This window comes from Centruroides vittatus, unplaced genomic scaffold, assembly GCF_030686945.1.
Source record: "Centruroides vittatus isolate TY-2023 unplaced genomic scaffold, ASM3068694v2 contig_927, whole genome shotgun sequence".
Taxonomy (NCBI): domain Eukaryota; kingdom Metazoa; phylum Arthropoda; class Arachnida; order Scorpiones; family Buthidae; genus Centruroides; species Centruroides vittatus.
This window is the reverse complement of record NW_027122613.1, coordinates 235,643-258,537: the sequence shown is the minus strand read 5'-3', so window position 1 is coordinate 258,537 and position 22,895 is coordinate 235,643. Positions and strand designations below refer to the sequence as shown.

At 33.0% G+C, this 22,895-nt stretch overlaps 2 protein-coding genes across 12 annotated transcripts in view; both read left to right on the top strand.

Annotated features, from left to right (window-relative positions):
• Cbl (E3 ubiquitin-protein ligase CBL) overlaps nt 1-798 on the top strand; it is a 148,181-nt gene extending 147,383 nt beyond the window's left edge. For all 4 annotated transcript variants that reach the window (XM_067281853.1, XM_067281855.1, XM_067281854.1 and 1 more), the window contains one exon: nt 22-798. In XM_067281853.1, coding sequence (XP_067137954.1) covers nt 22-232 — 211 coding nt within the window. In that variant the 3' untranslated portion in view covers nt 233-798. The remainder of the gene's footprint in view (nt 1-21) is intronic.
• Nucleotides 799-16,828: 16,030 nt separating this feature from the next.
• LOC136984765 (pleckstrin homology-like domain family B member 1) overlaps nt 16,829-22,895 on the top strand; it is a 32,050-nt gene continuing 25,983 nt past the window's right edge. For 4 of the 8 annotated variants that reach the window (XM_067281886.1, XM_067281887.1, XM_067281879.1 and 1 more), the window contains exon 1: nt 17,244-17,469. In XM_067281886.1, coding sequence (XP_067137987.1) covers nt 17,389-17,469 — 81 coding nt within the window. In that variant the 5' untranslated portion in view covers nt 17,244-17,388. The other 4 variants (XM_067281881.1, XM_067281883.1, XM_067281882.1 and 1 more) reach the window with 4 other exon arrangements.

Sequence of the window (22,895 nt, the reverse complement as noted above, 5' to 3'; positions counted from 1 at the left end):
ATTTATTTATTTTTTATTAAGAATTAGGTCAATAAAGCCTTTAGGAACCAGTGCACTAGAAAACAAAGAGAATGATAGAGTTAGTTATGAAAATCTCCATATGGATTACATTGCTGAACTGACTTCAGAGGGATATGCTCAGGATGCAGTTATTCGAGCTCTCGGAATAGCGAGAAATGACTTGCAGATGGCTAGAGATATTTTACATGAATTTGTTACAAAAAGAAAATAGACCATCAGATTGGTGGAATGGTCAAAAGTCATCGTAAATCTGGAACCTGAAAAATGTTACCTCATAGCAAAGCGGGTATGACACCATGTTTACTCATCACTTGAAAATAAAAACTAGTCAGGAAGAGTGAGACAAGTCACAAATATTTTCCTATTATGAGTAAAGTGTACAAAGATTTTCAGTTAAATTTATGAAATATCAGAACAGACATTCAGAATGAACTGCATTTTGGAATAAAAAAAATTGAAATAAAAAATATATATTAGACAGTCATTCACTGTGCTTCTACTTGGCCAATGAATATAAAAATTGGCAATTATCAGTTGCAAGAAATCATGTGTATTATTATGTTCTTATTTAAATAGACTGTGATGTACAATATCTTCATGTTTTGTGTACATGTGCCAATTGTGTTTTTGTCAGTGCCGAGACAGGTGCATCATCCAATTAAAATATTTGCTCATTAAATGGCAAGGATGACCTGTAGAAAAATAGAGTTGGTTGTAAATTGTAAAATATAAAGAATTTTTCAAGGCCACAGTAAAATTTAAGTATAAATTCACAAATGTGTTTAAATTACTCTTAAAAAAAGTGATATATTACAGTATTATGTTATCAGATTGATACTTTATGTACATAGGATTGGAAGAGAGAATTATCAGTTTTGGAAAAACACTAAACAATCTGCTTAAATAAATTTGATACATGTTCTATAGTCAGCTTTGTGTACAATCTATGTATGTCATTTGGAGATTTTTAGGTAAATCATAGACACACAAATTTATATTTTCTAATGAGATTCAATTCTTCTCAGATAATAAGATAATGATAAACTTTGGACTTCCACCGTCCTCCTACAAGAATTGTAAATAAATAAATCATTAAAAAAAACACATTCAAAAAATCTTTTTCTAGATATAAATGTGTAATTTAAGTATTTTAATATATTTAAGTCATTCATATCCTATTTAAATAAATGTGCATTTCATTGTTATCTTAACTGAATTTCTCCATTTCTGGTTTGCCATTCTTCTAAACTTTTATTTGGGTTAAATAATAATAAATTCTCTTTGTACTAATTCAGATTTAATAAAGATTGGAGGTGGAAAGAATTTTGAATTTTTAGAATTTTGATAAACACTAAAATATGAAAAAATTAAAAGAAAAGCATGAGGAAGTATAACAATAATTTTAATAGCAAAATTAAAGTAGTTTGTCTAAATATGACAGGTAAGTTTGAATAAAACTATAAATTAAAATTTATTTTTTTAATACCCATTTGCATTAAAATACACTGTATTTACTCAAATCTAAGATGTATCTAATTAATTTTACATATCACCCATGAATTTTTTGTTCTGAAAAAATAAACAACTCAACACAGATTTATGTGAACGGACGTGATATATTTTATATTAAATAATTCTATAATATATTATAATATTATATACATAATATAATATAAAAATAAACTTTAAATATTAACACTATTAAAATAAGTTTTACCTTATTTTTGAGGATCTTTAAAATTCCAGATAGGCTCATTTCAGGGGGTTACATCTCTCAACGGGTCACATATAGACCATCAGTTTCTTTGATTTTTTTACTTCTATGGGTATGGTCTAGCTCTGATAAGATCTCAACTGTATCAATTAGAGCTGCAATTTTACCTTTGAATCAACATTGGATTTGATGCTCACATCTTCCCACTTGCAATCACCCTCAGTGTTGTTTGAAGCATTGAAAATGCAACATTTCTTGAAAGAGTGCAGTGAAGTTCACAGGTAGTTTGATCCATTTGATTCATCTGATTGAACAATCTTTCCTTTCATTAAAGGAACATGTCTGGTTTGCTGGAAAGACATCTTATGGCCCAGATTTATATACAGTTCTTTAATGTTACCTAGATCACTTTGACAGATGAATCCATAGAGTTCTGCCACTACTGTTTGGCTGTCCCAAGAACTTTCCGTCTGATATCTGGTTGACGCTTGCTGTCAGAATCCAGAAGTAAACATGAATTTGGAACATTCCAAAGGAAACTCTAAAACTTGTTTATGAAAACTGGCCAATCAAAACTCTCTGGGAAAAACTGTAGAACACTCCCTATTTGGTCCTTGTCCCTTCATTTTAAAGAATTCAGTCTATCCAACAATAGTCCAATCTGGAACTAGGTCAGTAGCTCACATCCAGGTCCACCACGATCAGGATGGCTGACCATTCTGGTGACAATGCATCATGCTAAGCTGACCCCCACTAGAAAAACAGAACTGCCCAAGTAACTTTGTCTCTGTCATTTTGTTAGGCCTACACAAGAAGTCATACAACTTTTAATGGGATTTTCATTCAGTACTTATGATGATACTTTAATAGATCAATGAGATTGACCTGTTGACCTGAAATATTTACTACTAAAAATATTGTTCTAATAAAGTCATTAAAACAATGCAGTGGGATTAGTGACAGAGAAATAAATACAAGACACTATAAGTCATTGATCAGAGGTGCCGAAATGAAATTTTGAATGTGGAGCAAAGTAATTCCGGATCAGTAATTATGTGCCAATTTTTAAAGATTTTATTCTATAATTTTTAATTTTAATATACAGTATGACTTGATAATAATGACTATATAATGAAATAAAATATTCATATATAATCAATTACAGTATATAAAACTTGTCAGGATTTTTGTCATTATTTTCATCAAGTAAATCGCATGAAAATTGTTGTAGGGTTTCTCATGCACCTGTGTCAGAGCTGGCATGTGGTAGATTCAGTGATTCCCTGGAACTTGGCCCTACAGTCAATGAAAAGCTCACTATACATTTTGCAGGACCCCTTGTATTTTGTATGCCCCATGCATAATATCATGTGTATGGTGAATTCACTTGCAGAATATGTATCTAAAAGATAAACTAAAACCAAGAAAAGTAAAATATGTAGTTTATCCTAACTAAAATTTGTAAAATAAGTTGTATATAGATATGTATTAATGTTGTTTTAGGTATGTTCCTGAGTTTTTGTTTCAGAAAACTAAAACTACACTAGCATGACTTGCACTTTTTACTTTAAATTTTATAATAATAAATTACTTATTATAAGTAGGCCAACATATAAATGTGTTCCTTTGGGCTCCATACAAATTTGGTACCAAGTCTCACAAAAGTTCACCATAGCCTAATCCATATGACCCTTTATGGATTAGCATAAAATCAATTTGAAATTTTATATTAGTTAATTGTGTTTATTCAAAATATACATCTTCACAAACTTGTCTGGGAAAAAATGTATACTTTTCTCCCTTGATAAGTAGTATGGGGCAACTGCCACCTCTGCTCCCCAGCTCCAGCACCAATGTCACTAATTATGACCTGTTAGATCAAATTTCGGACACATCCTATTTTCAGAGATAATGAAACATGAAAAAACTGCATCTTACACTTGAGTAATATGGTAATGCTTGAGTTTTTAAAAAACTTAGGGATTATGTGTTTTATCTTAACTTTAAAATTAACTTATCCAAATTAACTACAATTTTGTTTCAATAACATTTACTGAAATGTCAGTGATTTATATTATAAACATAACATACACTGATTGATATGATGATGATTTATCTATTACACTAATATTAAAGAATTTAAGAAAGAAATACTTCTTCTTAAGATAAAAACAAAATAAACTTACTAATATTGGACCAAATGTAGTCAAAATATAATTAAAATAACCAGTTTTAAAGCCATATAATTAATTTATAATTTCATTTATTTGAATCAATTAATTACAATTTATATTACATATTTCAAATATATATAGTTGAGCCTATCTCGAATCTTACAGGAACAAGAAAAAATTCGGGATATATAGGTTTTGAAATATAGAAGTTCCTATAGAATAAGCAGTAATAGGCTTGATTGGAGATACAGTATTTTAATACAATGCAAGTACAGTACATATCTTTAATAGGTATAAATAAAACGTTTTTGACATACTTTAACAGAAATAGTTTGTCAGTAGTTTCTGACGCCTGACTTTCTTCAACCAATAAGACACAAACCATTCAGGGAAAGTAGTGTTAATTGAAATTATATACTGTATTGCAAGAGATATTTCTCAATTACAATTTATGCTATCAAAATGTAGTCACTGAGCTTTGAAATTATAAATTTGACACTTTTGTAATTGTAACTGATACTTTAGTCCATAATTTCAGATATAGAGGTTTTGGAGAAAATTATTTGAGATAAATATGGAAAATACAGTATATTGAATTTAACTTCGATGTACACTCAGATTCCTTAAATACTATGTCTCACACACCTTATATCTCTGAGAACCAACATTTATTGCTTTAACAAATGTTTTCAATCTGATCAACAGGTCATCGTCAGGTATTTTTATAGTTGCCATTAAACTGGAAAAGGGAACTGTAGCAGATTAAGTGGGACATCTCTAGAATGTGGGGTGTAGGGTGTTATCCTCAACTATATGGAAAAGGAGGTCTCTGAGTGTGCAAAAGGCTGGGGGGAGCTCAATTGAGGGGTATAAGGACTTGAAGTCTAAGACAGTGATAAATTGGGGGATGGGAATGTTTAATTCTCTAGAACGTTTTTATGTTGGTTCTATATTGAAATTGTGTAAATATGTAAATATTGTGTAAATAAATTGTGTAAATATGTGAAATTGAATGAATTAAATTTATTTAATTTGTTCAATTTCACATATTTACACTGTTACATTTTTGGTATATTTGATATTTGGACAAAGTGTTCGAACATTTATAAATTTGAATTTCTCGTCGTTTGAACATAGAACCACCATAAAAACGTCCCAGAGAATTAAAAATACCTGACGACGACCTGTTGATCGAGTTGAAAACATTTGTTAAAGCAATAAATGTTGGTTCTCAGAGATATAAGGTGTGTTTGACATAGTATTGAATTTAAGCTAAAAATGCAGGAGAAAAAATAAATTTTGAGATAAACAAGTTCAACTGTATTTCATATATACATTGATCAAAACAATTAAGGGAGGATGTGACTACCAAAACTGTGGAATAAATGAAAATATGATTACAGTTTGGCTCAAATGCATATTTTTTTTCATATTACTGTAGATTTTACTGTATCTTATGTAACAATAATATCTAACATTCTGAATCATTTGTCATAAATGATTTTCTGCATATCTTGTGCTCCTTAATTTTTTAATCAGTATTTTTATTAAATTTATATTATTAATATTTTAATGTTGTTCAAATCAAAATCAAAACTGAATTATCTTTTATCAAATACAGTATAAATACACGATATTCTATTGACATTATAATTTCAGTCACATAAAATATCTTATTGTATTTCTTAAATAATAAATAATCATTTAAAAATCTTATCATGATATTCATTTACATTTGATACTTGATATTTGAAGAGTTTGAGTATTCTATTTAATGCATAGATAAACTTAAAATTTATCATACTTTACAAAATTTATTACACTAATTTGGAATTATAATATAGATTTGATATAGGATCAATAAAATCACTTAAATATGCTGTGGATTAAGGATTAAAGGATTAGAAATCATTATAAATTTAATTTTTATTCAAAAATGGCAATGTTCTTTGTTTCTCAAGTAGAACTTATAGCATTCTCTGAGTGGAAAAATTTAATAAACTAAACATGAGATCAGTTTATTGAAGTTTTTGTAAATAAGGTTGTGACAAAAAACAGTTTATTTTTTCTATTATGTAAATAAATTATTAGAAAGACTCTAAAGTATTAAGTTCTTTAATTGATTTTATATATATACACATTTTAATTGCTTCTTAAATACTGTAGCTATATTTTTTTTTAACAATTACAAAATACGGTAACTAAATCTTACTTAAGAATTGAGGTCATTATAAAATGATGAAAATTTAATGTACTGAAACATTATAATCTTCAACAGAATTTGACTTAAATACAGTCAACAGAAATTATAAAATTCTTTTCCTCCCCTTTCTTTGAAATAATAATCTGGAAATAAAATTGGGGGACACACACAATTTTCATAGAATATAAAATATAACTGTAAAACTGTCTTTAGTTTTGCAGGAATTATACAGATGTAAAGGATTCAAATCAAATGGATAAAAATGGTTTTAAATAAATAAGGCTATGATTTTAAAAATATTAATTAAAATTAAACATTGTTAAAAATCTAGAAGAAAATTCAAAATAAAATTAAGTATATAACTAAATTAAACAAAAAATAAATTGAATGTTATTTATGTTAAAATTTTAAACAGAAGCAATTTAGATATGAAAATCTTTAAAAATTTAAAGTTTGTGCGGATTGTTTGAAAATACCATATTAATAAATTGATTGCTTGCTTTAAGGAAATTTTACAAATTTGCAAAATAAAAATTTATTTTTAAAACCATTTTATGAACACTTGTATTATTATTATTGAGTAACTAATACCATTAGATCATTTTGTACTTGTTTGAAAAAACAATATAAAATTACAATATTAAAACATCTTTGAAACTCTATCCTAGAACAAAAAGTGCAACTCCAAAGTCTAGAATGGGTTCTATATACAGAGCTAATTGTCTACAGATCATTTATACTATAATTTAAAATCTAATATTTTGAAAAGATTAAATATATGCTGTTATGCATAGGAAAAGTATGGCAATCTGGCAAAAAATGACCCCTCCAGATTTTTACATTTTTGGACTTAGGACACCTCAAAACGTCGAGAAATGCAAAAAAGTTTGGAGTTTTTTTTTCTGTATGTATGGATGTTAGTGTGTGTAGGGGGGCATGATTTTGTTTACCCTCTTTGAAGCTTAATAATTCCTGTGTGTTTTGATGACAATTTCTGAAATTTTGCAGGGAGGTTTGTTTGTTAGGGGATTGATGCTATTAAATTTTGGTGGTTTTAAGGTCGAGGAGGTGGGAAGATAATGAGAATAGTGTGTATCTCCAGTAGGGTCAGACTTAATGGCTATTTTACTCGTTATTAGTATTTACAATTTTTTTTTTTTTTTTTTTTTTTTTATAAAACTCACCCTACTCTCAAAATTAAGGTTTTTCGTTTTATAATAGTTATGTTTATATAGTTAAAAGTTTTTAAATAAAATATGATAACAGATGGCTCCATCAAAAATATTGCCGGGAAATTTGAGCAACTGGTTGCTGGTTTATTTATAAAAATGTACATGTATTTTTTAAAATAAGAATAGTTATTGGTTTTTATAGAAAAATCACTGAACATATGAACAAAATGAAAAATAAATACCATATTAATTCTTGACGTGCTTTCTAAAGAGGATTATTATACTTCATACTTACAAATAAATTTCTAAACCCATTGAATTTATTACCTTTAAATGTTAATTACGAACGGTATTTTTATGAACATAAACATTTTGTTCGGACGAGGCAAATTTTCTTGTCTGTGGCGTTTTGAATTGATACCTATTTATCGTACTTATTACATTTCGCTTGCAGCAAATGTATATTAAGTTCTAACGCTCCATGAAGATGAATTATTTTGTAGAAAATGGATTCCCGAAATTTGAAAAACGTAAAAGAGAACATTTTTTTTTTTTACGAGAAAAAGTGAAATGTTTCCTCCTATTTGAGTGTTCTTGCATCCTCCTCTAAGATCTTTGGCCGATAATCAGCCTCAATAACTGGTCCCACGTATGATCTCTCTTGATCTTGATCTTGACAGTCTAAGGAGACGGTTGGTTGAGCCTGTCGAACCCGGGAACGAATCCGGACGAATGAAAAATTCCAGGAATTTTTCGTGGGAGGCTGCCCCATTGTGGGCTTGGCCATAATAAAAAAAAGGGGGGCTTTTTTAGTGCTCACAGGACGGAAATTCATATATATAACTTAATTACGCTCTTATTGTATCATTTTGTATTGTATTTTGTGTTTTATATTGTGCATTTCTTATATTTTTACAATACAATAATAAATTGTATTGTTGTTTGTGTTTGATTGAAGCGCAGAGAGCGAAGCGAGCAAGCTCCTAACAGCGACTCAATTGACAAATTGCTGACACACGAAGTAATGACTTGATTGAACGAAAGTTTGCACGTTAAGCGAAGCAGTAGTCTAATAAAATGGCGTGCCGTGACGGAGACCAAATTTTAAAATTCGACCTAGAACGGGAGATATCTGCGTTTAAACGTCAGTCCCCATGTTAAGACAATACTCAAGTTTCTCAAGTAGCGGCGCATTTACAAAACGGAATACAGAGATTTTTGCGGATATGTCGGACCCCGTCCCACAATACCTGGCCGTCCCATTGTGAACTTGGCCGAACTCATGAAGGGCTTGAAAAAAAAGTCATCTTAGTGCCCACAAGGCGGAAATACTCGATAACTTTATTAACAAACATGCTTTTTAGATGAAAGAAATTTTTATATGAACAGAGTTTGATATTAATTAGTAGTGTAGAAAATATTAATCATATAAATCACATTATATATATATATATATTGAAAGCTTACAAAAATGAAAAATATCAGCATTTTACAGTTAAAAACGATATTTCAGGTTTAACCAATCGGCTGGGTTAAGATAAAGTTCGGAAAGCTTGTACCTCACAGGCGTAGCTAGGGGAGCGGTGGGGGCGGCTCGCCCCGGGTGTAGGGGTGATACTCGGTAGGCCTGTACAAAAAAAAAGGTCAACAACGGCTCGCCTCACATGACAGTTTCTTCGCTATGAGGAGACGCTACGAGAGCTCGCACCAGCTGAAAATCTTACTATGATTTATTCTATAAATCTAAACTCATACGTCGCGACATCGCATATTCATTATATCGTGCAAGTTGCTCAAGTGCGAAGATATTACAATTCAACAGTGTTTTATAAAAGAGTTAAAAAGGGTGACATCACGATATCCGCACCGGGTGTCACCCATGCTAGCTACGCCACTGCTCACAGTGCAGGGTTTTCGACGGCCGGATGGCCGAGCGGTCAAGGTGGCAGCCTACCGCTCTGAGGACCCGAGATCGAATCCGAACGGGTCGAATAATCCCCAGGAATTTTTCGGGGATGGTCCGTTCGGATATGTCGGGCCCCGTCCCTCACCACCCGGTCGCCCCATTGTGGGCCTGGCTAAACCCATAATGGGCCTTCTAAAAGAGGCCCTCTTAGTGCCCACAGGGCGGAAAGAGTAAAAAAAATGCAGGCTTTTTTAACTTTGTGCATGTTAATTATATGTTTTTTTGTTTAATCACACATGCTCTACCTGCAATTAGCTGGCAACAATGAAAATTTGTCACTAAGAATAGCATCTATTGTGTCTTCTCAGCTAGCTATCTATTATCATCATAATGGGCGTGTTGCCTGATAAAAGCTTTAATACAACTGTATAAGCAAACCAATGACAACCTGTTTCAAATGGCCGGATGGCCGAGCGGTTAAGATGCCACTCTACTGCTCTGTGGGACCCCTAGTGAATCTAACCCTAAGAATTTTTCTGGGTAGTTTCTCACCATAAGGCTGCTCTGTGGTGGGTCTGGACAAATAATGGGCTTGATAAAAAGGAACTCTGTCCCCACAAAGTGGAAAGAATAAAATAAAAAAAATTATTCTTTAATATTTTGTCTATTATTGATGTAATTGAAAACATGAATGGATGGAGATGCTATGTGTTTCAATGTAGTATCACAGTGACGCAAATTTCTTTGATGATGGTGAGAGACGGATGTATACATTACATCATCATCCATGCAGCGACAATCGGGCCTTGAATGATTGTAACGCAACATCTTCATCCATTCATATTTTTAATTGTTAGAAAACAATTAGAACTATAAAATATTACTGTGCAATCTCGCTAATCCAAACTAATTATAAAGGATTGTTCGGATTGCCGAGATTACATATAAAGAGAGAAAATTAAAAAAGGACTGAAGACATTACATACACATTATTTAAAATGTACCAAATTTAGTATTGTATATACAATACTAAATTTAGGGCTGTGATTGGCTCATGTATTTAAGTGACTCGTACAACACGGATTCATATAACATGGAACGTATCTACCGTGTTATAGGGGGTCTACTGTATATATATCTATGTTTTAATACGTAGTACTGTACTGTACATATTAATAATTAATTTCATATACTCACCTTGTTTTAAAAAACTAAGCTGTTTTTTTTGTCTACAATATTTAGCAGCAAAATGGAAAAAAAAAATTATTTAAAGTGATAAGTGAGCATTCCGCCATTGTTATGTCAGAACTTTCAATTATTCAGTGGTTTGCAAAACGATAGGAAGCTGAAAAATTTACAAAAGTTTTTAATATAAAATAGTAAAACTTATGAATCAATACATTTTAAAATAAATAATGATTTTTTTATTTGTCTGTGTTTTCTATTATATTTTCGAATCAAAAATTTAAAATTATATTACAGTATTTTTAATATTTGATACTTCCAAACATTCATTTAATATCAAAACAATTATACAACAGAAATAATAATTAAAAAAAAAAAGAGCTCAAGAAAATGACTATAAATTTAACTGTACTAAAAATAAACAATTTTTACAATATTTAAAATAATATTATGCTGTATATAAGTTTATTTATTTAGTAAGGTGTTTTTAAAAAATACATTTTCAATATTGCAAAAAAATATTTTTTCTGGTGCTATCAAAGCAATAATTTAGGTCGGCTCAAATTTCCGTGGGTGGATCGACCCGGATATATCGGGCCCTATCTCACTTTCCGGCCATTCCATTATGGGCCTATCTGAACCCATGCTGGGCTTGATAAAAGGTCTTAGTGCGGAAATTAATTAATGTAATGCGAAAAGTAATTAATAAATAATAAATGAACGAATTAATTAATATAGCTTAATTAGGTATAAACTTTCTCATTTTTCAACATATTAAAAATATTTTCTCAATGCGCATTAATGTAATTTTTTGTTATTTCCGATTATTCAGTAGATCTGTTATTAAGTAATCATTTTTTAAACTCTTTTCGCCCTATGAACACTAAGAAGGCCTTTTCGCCATATCCATTATGATTCGGCCAGGGCTTTTCGACCACTTGGATTCGATCCCGGACTCCCCAGAACGGTAAGCAATAATTTAACCACCAGGTCACCTAGTCGTCTATATTTAAGCAATTTAATAAATAACACTTATATATTCTCAAAAAACCTTAAATTTCAAGAATCTATCATGCTTTGTCAATACAAAACAATAAGAGGAAGCAATGAGATTCAAAATGGTTGATTACACTGATTCCGTAAATACAACTTTGGAGGATGAATTGACGTAATACAACATCATTATTGATAATGATAGTAATTGTAAAATCTATCGTAGTGAATTATACTTTTATCACAAAGTGACTGAATACTGGTTCTGTAGATTTGTGCCTGACTAACAGCCTGGCATTTGGAAGTTTTCCGGGTTTTCATCTCGTGTCTGATACCAAAATAAGGGCCAGTTTTCCATAAGAGTTCTTGGTAGATCGCACAACTGTTGCGTTGCCTTACCCATCAAGCTAATATTTATATTTATGAATCATATCCTTTGGTTAATTATAAACAAAGAGTTCCTTATATATTTCATATTTTCTTTTCATGGAAAATATTTTTCGCTAGCTTCTTTGGCAATGCTATTTTCTACACATTTCAATATATTAACGTGTCAGTTGAATAGATTTTGCTTTCAGAGCCAAGACTTCTTATATAATTGTTTACAATAATTCCTGTATTACTTGTTTAATGATGTTTTACGTAATACAAAATATGTTTTGATGAATTCTTATCGCACCAGCGCATGAATTTTCCTTGAATTTCTGAATGCTAACAGTTGAGTGGGTGGATAGAAGTATATTATTAATTACTGAATTCAGTGTTTATGAACACATTTCTTTGTGTTTTAGAAAAGAAAATCTATTCGTAAACATCGGAATTAGTGTTTACAAATTCGATAAATTCAGTAGATGCTTATTTATCTTTGGTTATGTCAATACGAAAACTCGGGAATATAATAAAATAACAATTATTTATTTTGATGTTTTTTTTTCGGACAATTATCTTCTATGTATTTAGCATGAAGAAATTTAAAATATTCGATAAAAAGTGTTTGATTTTAATTTATTCGAATCGAATTCAATTATGTGACATAATGAGAATGTTCGAGTGAAACGATGATATAATTTTAGGGTATATAAATCTCTTTTTTTGAATATTTTTCACTTAACTTTTAATTTTAATCCTTTATATATATATATAATAAAAAGTAAATAAATAAATATATTATAACTATATATTTAAAACCGGTTAGGCACAGGACGCGAAATTATTCAATTTGCCTTAATAGTGATATTGAATTTAAATAGTGTCTAGACGTAGGTGCTCTTAAATTCTTTTTCGCACCCTCGTGTAAGAGAATAATGGAATTAAAATATAAAATATGATTTCTTAAGAATAGTTTTATTCGGGAGTAGATTACATTACCTGTTCTTCATCCATATCATCCTTTTACATTATGGGTTAGGTTAGGTCAGATCAATTCCTCATATTCTTCATAATATGCTGAAATTTCGTGACAAAAATCGAAATTGTATGAATATTATAATTATAATATTAGAATTAATGTTCCTATTAGATCTATTTCTGATGAATTAAGCTAACAAACAGTAAATTCACTTTGCCATAGTTTACCTCTTTCTTTCCTTTTTTTTTTTTTTTAGTAAAGATGCTTTCTAACATGACAATGACAGCCTGAATTGCAATAAAATTCCACTGTCTGTCTTTCCTTAATCTTGAGAACGAAGTTAGACAGATGAAAGACGAGACCAGATATGGAAAGATTGGGGGCAGAAAGCCAAGATTAATTACATGTGAACGTCTGGTGCATAACGGAAGTTACGTTATTTTAATTCAAAACTTTTTCCCAGAATGACCGGCACGGTTCTAATGCTAACAGGAAAAGTATGATGTACAGGAACAAGACACTACTAATTTGAATGAAAAACGTATATTTTAAATTAAGTAAATTAAAATTATGATTAATAATTGCAGGCCGGCATTGTGACCATATCGCAATAAAAATAATTGCTCGTTTGTTTGGTTGCCATTTTATACCAAAGTTACAACTTTCCAAATAATGAAATACTGTAATTAGGCTATTTTACGCTTAATTATCACGAAAGCTTTACGATAAACAAACTTCAAGCAAATTAACAGAGACAAGCTTCTTTGATAATTTATGTTCGCTATTCATTATATCATCATCTAATAGTTTTATTTTTTTCAATTATATTAGTAGATAAGAAAAATAACATATCAATTTATCATCCCCATACAATAAATCTGAATTCGAGACTTGTTTCTTGTTAAGATATTAGTTCTGTGCATGGTTGCGCCCTTGATTATTATTATTTTTTAAAATTCTTTCTGCCCCGTGGACACAAAGAGGGGATTTTTAGCAAGTCCATTCTGGATTCAACTAGGCTATAATGAAGCGAGGGATGGGGTCCAACATATCCTGAACGGACCACCCCCGAAATATTCTTGAGGTTTTTCGACCCGAGCGACTCTGATTTTAGATTTTAAAATTTATACATTTGTAATGATTTTTCAGTCTAACAGTTATAACGCAATTATAATTCAAATGATAAAGACAATTTTTTTTTTTGCTTAATAATATCACTTATTTACAATTAATTCTACATTAATTTTTAGTGAAATTCAAAATACGAATTAAAAAATATATAAAAGAATGTAGCCTAAAGTAATGTATATTTTAAAGAAAGATAATAAAACAATTTTGAATAAATTAAAATCAATTGAAGCGTTAAAATTCCCATCTTTCTTATCTCTTAAGATGCTAAATATTCTTGCTTAACTGCTTTATTGAAATAAGACAATAATAAGTTTAAGATGAATCTCGTTTTACTGGTTCCGTGATTTAAAGTTCACCACAATACCTTGTTGTTTTGATATTTGCTATTGCCATAAAAAATTTCTTCGAATTTATATTAATTTATTTTTATTTTACACAAAGCTAGATTTGAAAGATTAAATTCTTCATTCTGTAATAACATTTTCTTGGCTTACCATTGTGAAAAACTTGGAATGATTTTTCTGGAAATGTAAATTTATTATATAAAATTTTAATTCAAATATTCGTTTTTTGAGTTAATATATTGTTTATTTATTCATTAAATTTACTAATCAGACACGAAATTATAATATTTTTCGTGTAAAGTTTGAAAGAAAATTAATTTGGATGCCTTTACACCTTTCAAACTATGGATTTAATCTGTTAGATATGTTACGTTTTACTTGTCGATTTTTGAATTCGTGCTGTCAATTTGCAACCGTTTTTGCATTGCAAATTGGCATTACGTAGCAAAGAAAAATTATTTACATTATATAATCAATTTATGAGATATTTTGAATTAAAAAATTCTCCATCTCGATCACAAAATCATTTTATAGGCTAAGATTTTTTTAATATATCTTACGGACACGTGTGATTGACGAGGAGCCACGTACCCAATTTCACTTCTTAATTCACTTTTCGAATTTACTGAAATCGATTTCTTCCATCCATTTTAATTGCGGAGGGGGGAGGAAATTTTCCTTATCCTCCGGAAATGATACTTGCCGAGAATGTTTGGTTCCATAATAATCACATTTATTTACTTTATTCAAAGATAAGAATTGAGGCAGTTAAAGGTAAACGTTGAACTGTCGAAACTTTGGACCCGTTTCATTCCACTCCATTAAGTCCGGAAAGGCGCCGAGATTCCAGAACCATGAAGCTTGTAGAGATTTTAAAACAAAAAATAAAATAAAATTTGAAAGATCGATGATGTAAATAACATATTACGTATTCCACTTTAATATGGTGACACGTTTTCGTACGTCACGAAACCTCGAAAATTCGGTCACGACGACCGTGAATGTTAATCGAGACCACGTTTAAATGGTTAAGTACAAGTAAACGGATGAAAGTTTAGTCCGTGTATCACGTTCGAAATTATTCATTTTAATTATTCTTACCGGTTTCTTTCATCTAACTCCGTTTAGGAGAGAAACGTTTTCTTATTTTTCTTACAATTTTCGTAAACAAAACCGAAATTTTAAGTGACGTTTTCCGAAAATTTAAATAATTCGATCTCGTGCACTCCTATAGACCACATGCCTCCAAATAAAAGATGAGGAAGAAGAAGAACCTGTAGATAGTTGAATGACCTTCATATATTTTTTACAGTTCATATTTCTGTATTAATTATATTTATTTTTTCGCATATTTTGTAGCCATAGAGTACGTTGGCACGTAACATTTTCAACGTTTTGTTTCCTCGAATTAAAGGATATAAAAATGATTCGGCTATCCTTTCTTGTTTTCATCCGACAGACTGGCCGACGACCTTTCTATAAACGGAATTAATGGAGGTCGAGCGTCTATCTGGCCGGCCACCCCCGACCGTGACTTCCGTCACGCGTTAATTTTCGGTTGGTTGCTCCACCCCTCCTCTCGATTTTTTTTTGCAATTTCGATGTAATTTGTCCAGCGAGGAGGGAAAGGTGACGAAATGAACGAAAATAAACGAAAAGTGGGTTACGTAAAAAAACATAAATCGAATGTTACGAGTTAAGATGACAAGCGTAACATCGGAAATCCTTTGAAGACGTGTCCCAGTTTTAATTTTGATTACGTCTGTAAGGGAGTGGAGCCAATCCTAAAAAGTAAGGATAATTTGTTTCTAAACAAAAAGTTAATGCGGAATGTTGTTGCCTCGGCCGATATCTTAAACTAATTGAGGAATTTGCGGTTTTTAAAACAATGCGCGGTCCTAAATTGATTTTTATAAAAGTGTAGTTAATTAAAAGTATGTCTGATCTGCACCGTACGCTCTGCCTCATAGTGAAGCTTATGCGAACGGAACTAAACGGAAGCGGTCGTTATAAAATAACACTCAAAGTGATAATATTTCGCGATTAAAGTAAATTTAAGAGCAATCTTGACTCGCGAAGTGAGTTCTAGGATACGTTGCAATACTTAAACGTATCTTTAACGGTTGTGAAGAGATGCAGATGACTTCCTGTTTCGAAACTCAAAGAGCTAGGCCCGTGCTGTAATAAAATACTCGATTAAAATAGGACAAAAAGGAAAAATAAAATAAACCGTTACAATCAAAAAGTCAAGATCAAAAGCTCTCCCGCCCTTTATTCGATTGGGCAGATTAGGTACACGAGCCATTGTTAGAGAAAGTTTCCGGTTTGAGCGTATGCATCGATGGCATCAAACATGGCGGAGGGGTACTGATTTAGACAGGGAATTAACAATGACGTGTAACTATTATTGTTTCTCGCTGTAGTTTAACACGTTTTCTCGTAAGAAATTATCCTATAAACCTTGGAAGAAGTAAATGGTGCCTTCTAAACGTAGAGAATCGAACCGAAAGAAAGAAAAGAATAAACGAAGGCGGGAAAGAGAACACCTCACTCGACCCGAAGACAGTTTCGAAATTGAACGGGGGTAAGCGAAAAGGCGCGAAGAGTCGGGAATGAAAAGGGGGCGCCACGGTCGATCGACGACGCGTGACTCGCGCCAGATGTGGGTTAAGAGAGAGCGTGATCGGCCCAAACACACTATCAGTTTGCCAGCCTAACTACAACACACACAGACGTGCTCGCGTCTAGAAACGGAACCATAAGCCATCGGGGTAAGTAATCCGGTTGGCTGATTTCCGTCCGACAAAAAAAAAGGGGTGAAAAAAGGCACGTTCCTTTCCTTCTCGATACTGGCCGTAGGGGGCGCAACATACATCCTCTACGCCGAATGCCGACTTTCTACTTCCGGCGCGAAAACTTTCCGCGCCGCGCTTTACAATAGGGAAAGAAGGGGGTGATAAAGAATGGCAGAAACCAGAAAGTGCACCCTACAAAAGTAAGAACGCTCCGGAAACGGAAACGATCGTCCACGCGCCGGAGGTATTGTCGGCGCGCCTTTAAACGACACTCGTACCTATCGGAGTCGAGTGGCGACACTCGGCTGATCTACGACTACGCGAAACCAGAACGGACTTCACTCCCGGAGTAACAGCACTGTTTGTGTTTTTCAGCGGCCTGGCCGACTATGAGCCATCATCATGACCTTACTCGACGAATTTCGGTCGCCGCGGGAGCAGAGCCCAGACCAAGAAGGAGGTCGAGATCCTCCACCCTCCGAGGTAATTTATACTATAGTTCATTTTCGCCCAACTTAATCGCTCGCTAGCAATTTGCACGCCGCGTAACGCTGTCGCAATCGGCGTGCGCTACGCGTCGCGCAACACTTTCGAACAATAGATGCGTGTACGAATTGCGCGCGCGCGCGTAACCGGCTCCTTTCTTCTTCTTCTTCTTCTTTTTTTTTTTTAATGGTGCAGGTACGAACTATGCAATACCCGTTAATGACCATTTTGTCACTTTATCTTCGCTAGCATCACACAATGGAATTTGATAAATATCTCATCTCGTTTCCGCGATAACAAGTAACAAACTTTGTTTCTAGTACACGTGTGTGCGCGCACACACAGACACATACACCGTTGCAATGAAAACGCACGGTTTATTACTGAAGTAATAGTAGCAGCAGCAACACCAAAGTTCACCTTAAAAAGTTCCATAATGGAAATTAAGCGATGCGTTTTTGGCGGTATATAGCGCGTTTTAGTGGATAACCTTCGCGGGAACTGGTTGGGTCGGAAGGTGCCGTAAAGGAAGAAGAGGCTCGTCCTCGACCCTCATGTTGTTTCCATGTTGTTTTTAGGGAACCAGAGCTGACGTTTCCGCTCTAAAGGAACAAACAAAACTAAAATTCCAAGTAAGAGGCAATTTTCTTCCAAATGAAAGACATTTCACCCATTTAGGAAAACACAACTAAAGGAAACTACTAAAAATACTACTAAATAGATTTATTTCCCTCCATAGTAGTCCTTCCTTCGACTAGTAGTAACCTCTAACATTATAATATTTTTAGTAGTTTCCTCTAATAATTATAATAATACCTAGTAATTTCCTCGAGAAAAGTAGTAGTATTTTTTTTAAAATAATATTTTTATTGTGGTTGTTTTGATTTCTTCTTGATTTGTTATCGGAACCCAACTACGATCGGAATTTATTTATTTATTTTTTTAAAATAAATCGATAAGGAAAATTTTTTCTGGTTATATATATTTATATGTTTCAGTTCTGGAAAGCATTAATTTAATTTTTACGACTCGAACGAGAATGACATCACCCATTTTATAGAGGAGTATTATTACTTGTCAGCTGTTTATAAGAAGTTTTACGAGTTACAGAGTCGTCCGAGCGGGAGGTGGGGGTCTCGTTTAACCGTTCAACTAAGGGTTATTTACATTGTAAACAGATAAAATGATGGAATTTCGTTTCTGAAGTTGTCCAGCAATGCCAAGAATCGGTACATAAAAATTCCCTTCGTGTCCTTCGTCGTTTGAAGCGCAGGGATTTTTCCCCGTCTGTCGGTCGAACAACCGAAAATTGGGCCGAGATAATCGCGAATCCATTAGAAATACAAGAATCGTTACTTTAACGATTGTTGCTTCGGGGCTTTTTGTTTTTTTCCCCCTCTGCAGAAGAATTATAGTTCGAAAATGGAAATTTCCTATCGGTATTCCTTAAATGTTCGCGCTCGTAGAAAGTGTTCTAGGTTAATAGGGCCTCCCCGTGTTTATTCGGATACATTTCAATTTTATTTAAACGTGACAATTCGAAATCTTTTAAATATTTTAAACTACAGAAATTGGTTTAAAACAATAATAAAAATTTAAGAAAATTAAACTCGAACGTGTCAAGGAACCGAAACAAAGGTTGTGTCTTTATCCTGTTGCAAAAATGCAGGAAATTTGGACTTTATTGTTTAAAAATATTCTTACACGATTTTTATTTCGTCATAAAATTAACCGTAAAAAAATATATTTTCGAAGATTATATATATATAGGCTATATTTTTTTTGTTACGTCACTATGATTTGGATTTTTATAATACAAATGACGTAGACAATCGACTCCTTTATTTCAACTGTTTACGTGTCTAATGAATTATTTATGGTATAGGTGTCGTTTGCGTGTTTTAAGTTTTTCGTCAATGTCATAATTTACATACTTTTTAATAGTTTTTTTTGTAGGTTAATCGAAGTAAGTTACTCGGTTTATAGATTTATTACGCAAATGTTCTAATTTATCGTATAAAACCGAAAAAGGAATCTTGAAAGTTGGCATTCTTGTATTAATCTTTTTCCCCCTTCCTCCCTTTGCTTCGTGTGAGGCGGGTCAATTTTTTTTTATTACTTAATTCCCATTAGCAAAGTTTGGGGATAAAGTAAATCCAGAAAGGAAATGTGTTTTCGTCACTTATTAACTAACTCTGCGTGCCAGACGGGCCTTTCACCCCGCTTCACGTGTGCCAGGTGAAAGAAGTTTCGTTGCCAGTTTCTGTGTCTGGAAAGGGATCGGTAACGAATTTTTCTGTGGTCTGAACACGTGTTCCTTCACTCGTCATCCCTATTATGTAGCTTGGAGAGGGAGGCGGAAACTCTTTTGTTGCTTATCGAATTCTTCTCTATCCGGTTAATCCAGATTGATGGAGCCGCGAAATAGTTACGTAGCGTATTATATTCTGTAGATAGATAATTTAACATCGTTTTTTCCTTTCTTCACGATTCTAATTGCATTCGTAACTCGATCATCATTGGTTTAACAGCTGGGCGAATTCTCGTGTACGCGTTACATAATCTTCATTGTGCACTTACACTGCGCTCGGATTGCATTTTTATCTTCTTGTTTTTTCGAAAATTGCTCCTTAAAATGGAAGACGAGTTCCTAATAAGTCGTCACAAACAATCGAAACTGGATTGTTACGTGTACGTGACGAAACTGGTACGGTACGTTTCGGTTGCGTAAAACACACGTTAAATGTAATGCCGTGTAGGACGTTCGACTCGACGTTTTCGAGATAAGTAACGCGTTTTAAATGTTCGTAACAATAATAATGATAATTGAAGGTTTTAAAAAAGCGGGAGATAACGATAAGGAAGGGGAGGAGCTGACTGATAAAAGGAAACAAACCAAATTTTTATAGTCGTATTATCTGAATGGAAGACATTTCTTAAGCTGTTCTCGAGGATTTTCGGATATTGTATCGAGTTACTTTACGGTTGTATTCCGGTTATTTTTAGATAACATAACCACGTTTATTTCTGTAGTACCACGCTGAGATATTACGCGTTACATAGGCATTGCATCACGTCTTCTAGATATAAAAGTAATGGGAGATGAGATCCACATCTTAATTCTTCAAAGAGAATTCTTTTTCCGCTCGTTGTAGGAGAATTTAAGAAGATTCTCGTCCTTAAAATTGGGTCGACCCACTTTAAGGAGGATCCAAATTCGGCGATTGTTTATTTACATTCTGATATAACAATGCCAGAGATGCGACCCGGCGGTATGAGTCTGACCTTAATGACGTACGCTCGAGTGAGTTTCCCAACAACAAACAATCCGCGGACGTAGCGAATCAACTATCGAATATAATTTCGATAATAATTGCTCCACTTATCATAGAGAAGAACTTCTAGGGTTCAGATAAACTACTTAGAGCGAGCGCTCGGTTCCCACTCGAAACAATCCAAAGACAATTCACTTATCACTAATGATAAAGTGCGACATCCTAGGCAAGGGAAAGGTCCCTTCCACGAACTAGTAGAGTCCAGTCTTCCGTTTATTCCCATGCTTTCGAACGTCTACAGTGGTTTCAGGTTCAATAGTTAGGCGCGGTTCGTTGTCTACGAAGTAAGTATTTATCCACTCGTGTACTGTAGGTTACTTATCCTTCTTCACCCCCGCTTCGAATTCACTCCATTCATCTGTTTCAGTTCGTTAAACGATGGCTAAATTTATTTAAAAACGAAGAGAAACATACCTTAAACGAGATTTTAAACTTTGCTAGCTATTACATTCGACGGGCGCCATTATTTCTCCGTCCTAAATTCGCGCATAAATTGCAAAATTTGCATTTATTAGATTAATACATTCAGTAAATTACTTGCGTGTGTACTTTTGATTCGTTAATAGCTGAAGGTTGAGTAATCTGTTACGAGATAGCTTTCGAATTAAATCTAAATAGAATGTTTCCTTTTATAAATAATACGCTTTTACAATTCGAAACCAATGCGAAAATACGTACACATTTACAATTTTGAATGGAGGAAACACAGAATAACAAAGAAAAACCCCCCCGAAGATATCTTTTAATTTATTAAACTGTGTATTTAATTACGTGTTTATTGAGCTAATAAAATTATCGCGAGGTAAACAAACCTAAGAAAGACAAATAACGCAACGAATTATATTTGTAGACGTAATTTTAAGGAAACACTTTCGGCCTTTTGTATACAGGATGACGACATTAGGAAAACCGCGATCCGTAATTAGAATTGTCAAAGCGTAACTACAGGAAGTGCCAATCGAGTCCATCTGCAAACCTTCACTTGCACTGATTAACATCTGCAGATTTATCCAAAAGAGCTTTTAACTTCGACGTTTCGTCTTTGTGTTACGCTCGCAGATGTTTACAGCCCTTGGATTTTATTCTTACCAACGTTTCTAATTCCTATTTTTATCTATAAAATAGTCTGAGAACGTAGATTTTTCCCTAAAATTTAATCAACTTCTTATCTAGTTTTAATCGTAACAATTTAATTTGGTAGAATAAATTGTAACAAAAGATTGTAATTTAAAAATATATGAATAATACCAACGGACTTATCCTAAACAATGGATTTGTAACCGGAGTAAATGATGTTTCTACCTGTACACGTCACATTATATAGCTTATCACGCTCCCTTGTTTATTCAGTATTATAGTAATTAAGAGTTTCCGGGACACTGGGTGATGGTTCGTTACTCTATTGTAACGTAAATTATCAACACAGATTATGAACGATTAGAAGTTTTTGTTAAACGTCACGAAAGTCTTAACTATCAACTTGTAGATCAGTGTAATGGGTATTTAGAAATTTACTTTTAGCTCCTATATAATTAGGCACGAGACTAATATGCAACTACGCTGTAAAAATTCGGACCTAGTTTTGTCAATGGAAAAGCTAAAATCATTGTTTGGAAATCGGATAAATGGCTCCAATTCTTGGTATTTCAGAAGTTTACAAACTGAGATTAAGATCTGTTAGGCCTGTGACTTTTGACAGTTAAGTGACTATCTCCCCCACTACTATTGTATTCTTCCAATGTCATTGGGGCTTACTCGGCTGTTTTATGCGACGTTAGTCAGGTGTGATAGAACACCTGCACGATATGTACGTATGTTGAACACGTGACGGCAGAGTAGACATTTTGATGTACACATCGCCACTTTTTCTCGCTTCATGCTGGTGAATGTTCGTTGTGTGTACCCCGCAGACAGGAACGTACCGTGGATTCTCCACCTTACTTCGTGTCAGGTGAGTGGGAGCTAAAATCGGACGTGAACACCCCATCTGTACGCATCCTCCTCCCTCCGTGTGGGTGTGGGTTTTTTTCAATAGGCTCTCTGTTTTACTCTACCTAGAGGTGTTTGTAATTGTCCCCGTTGGTATAT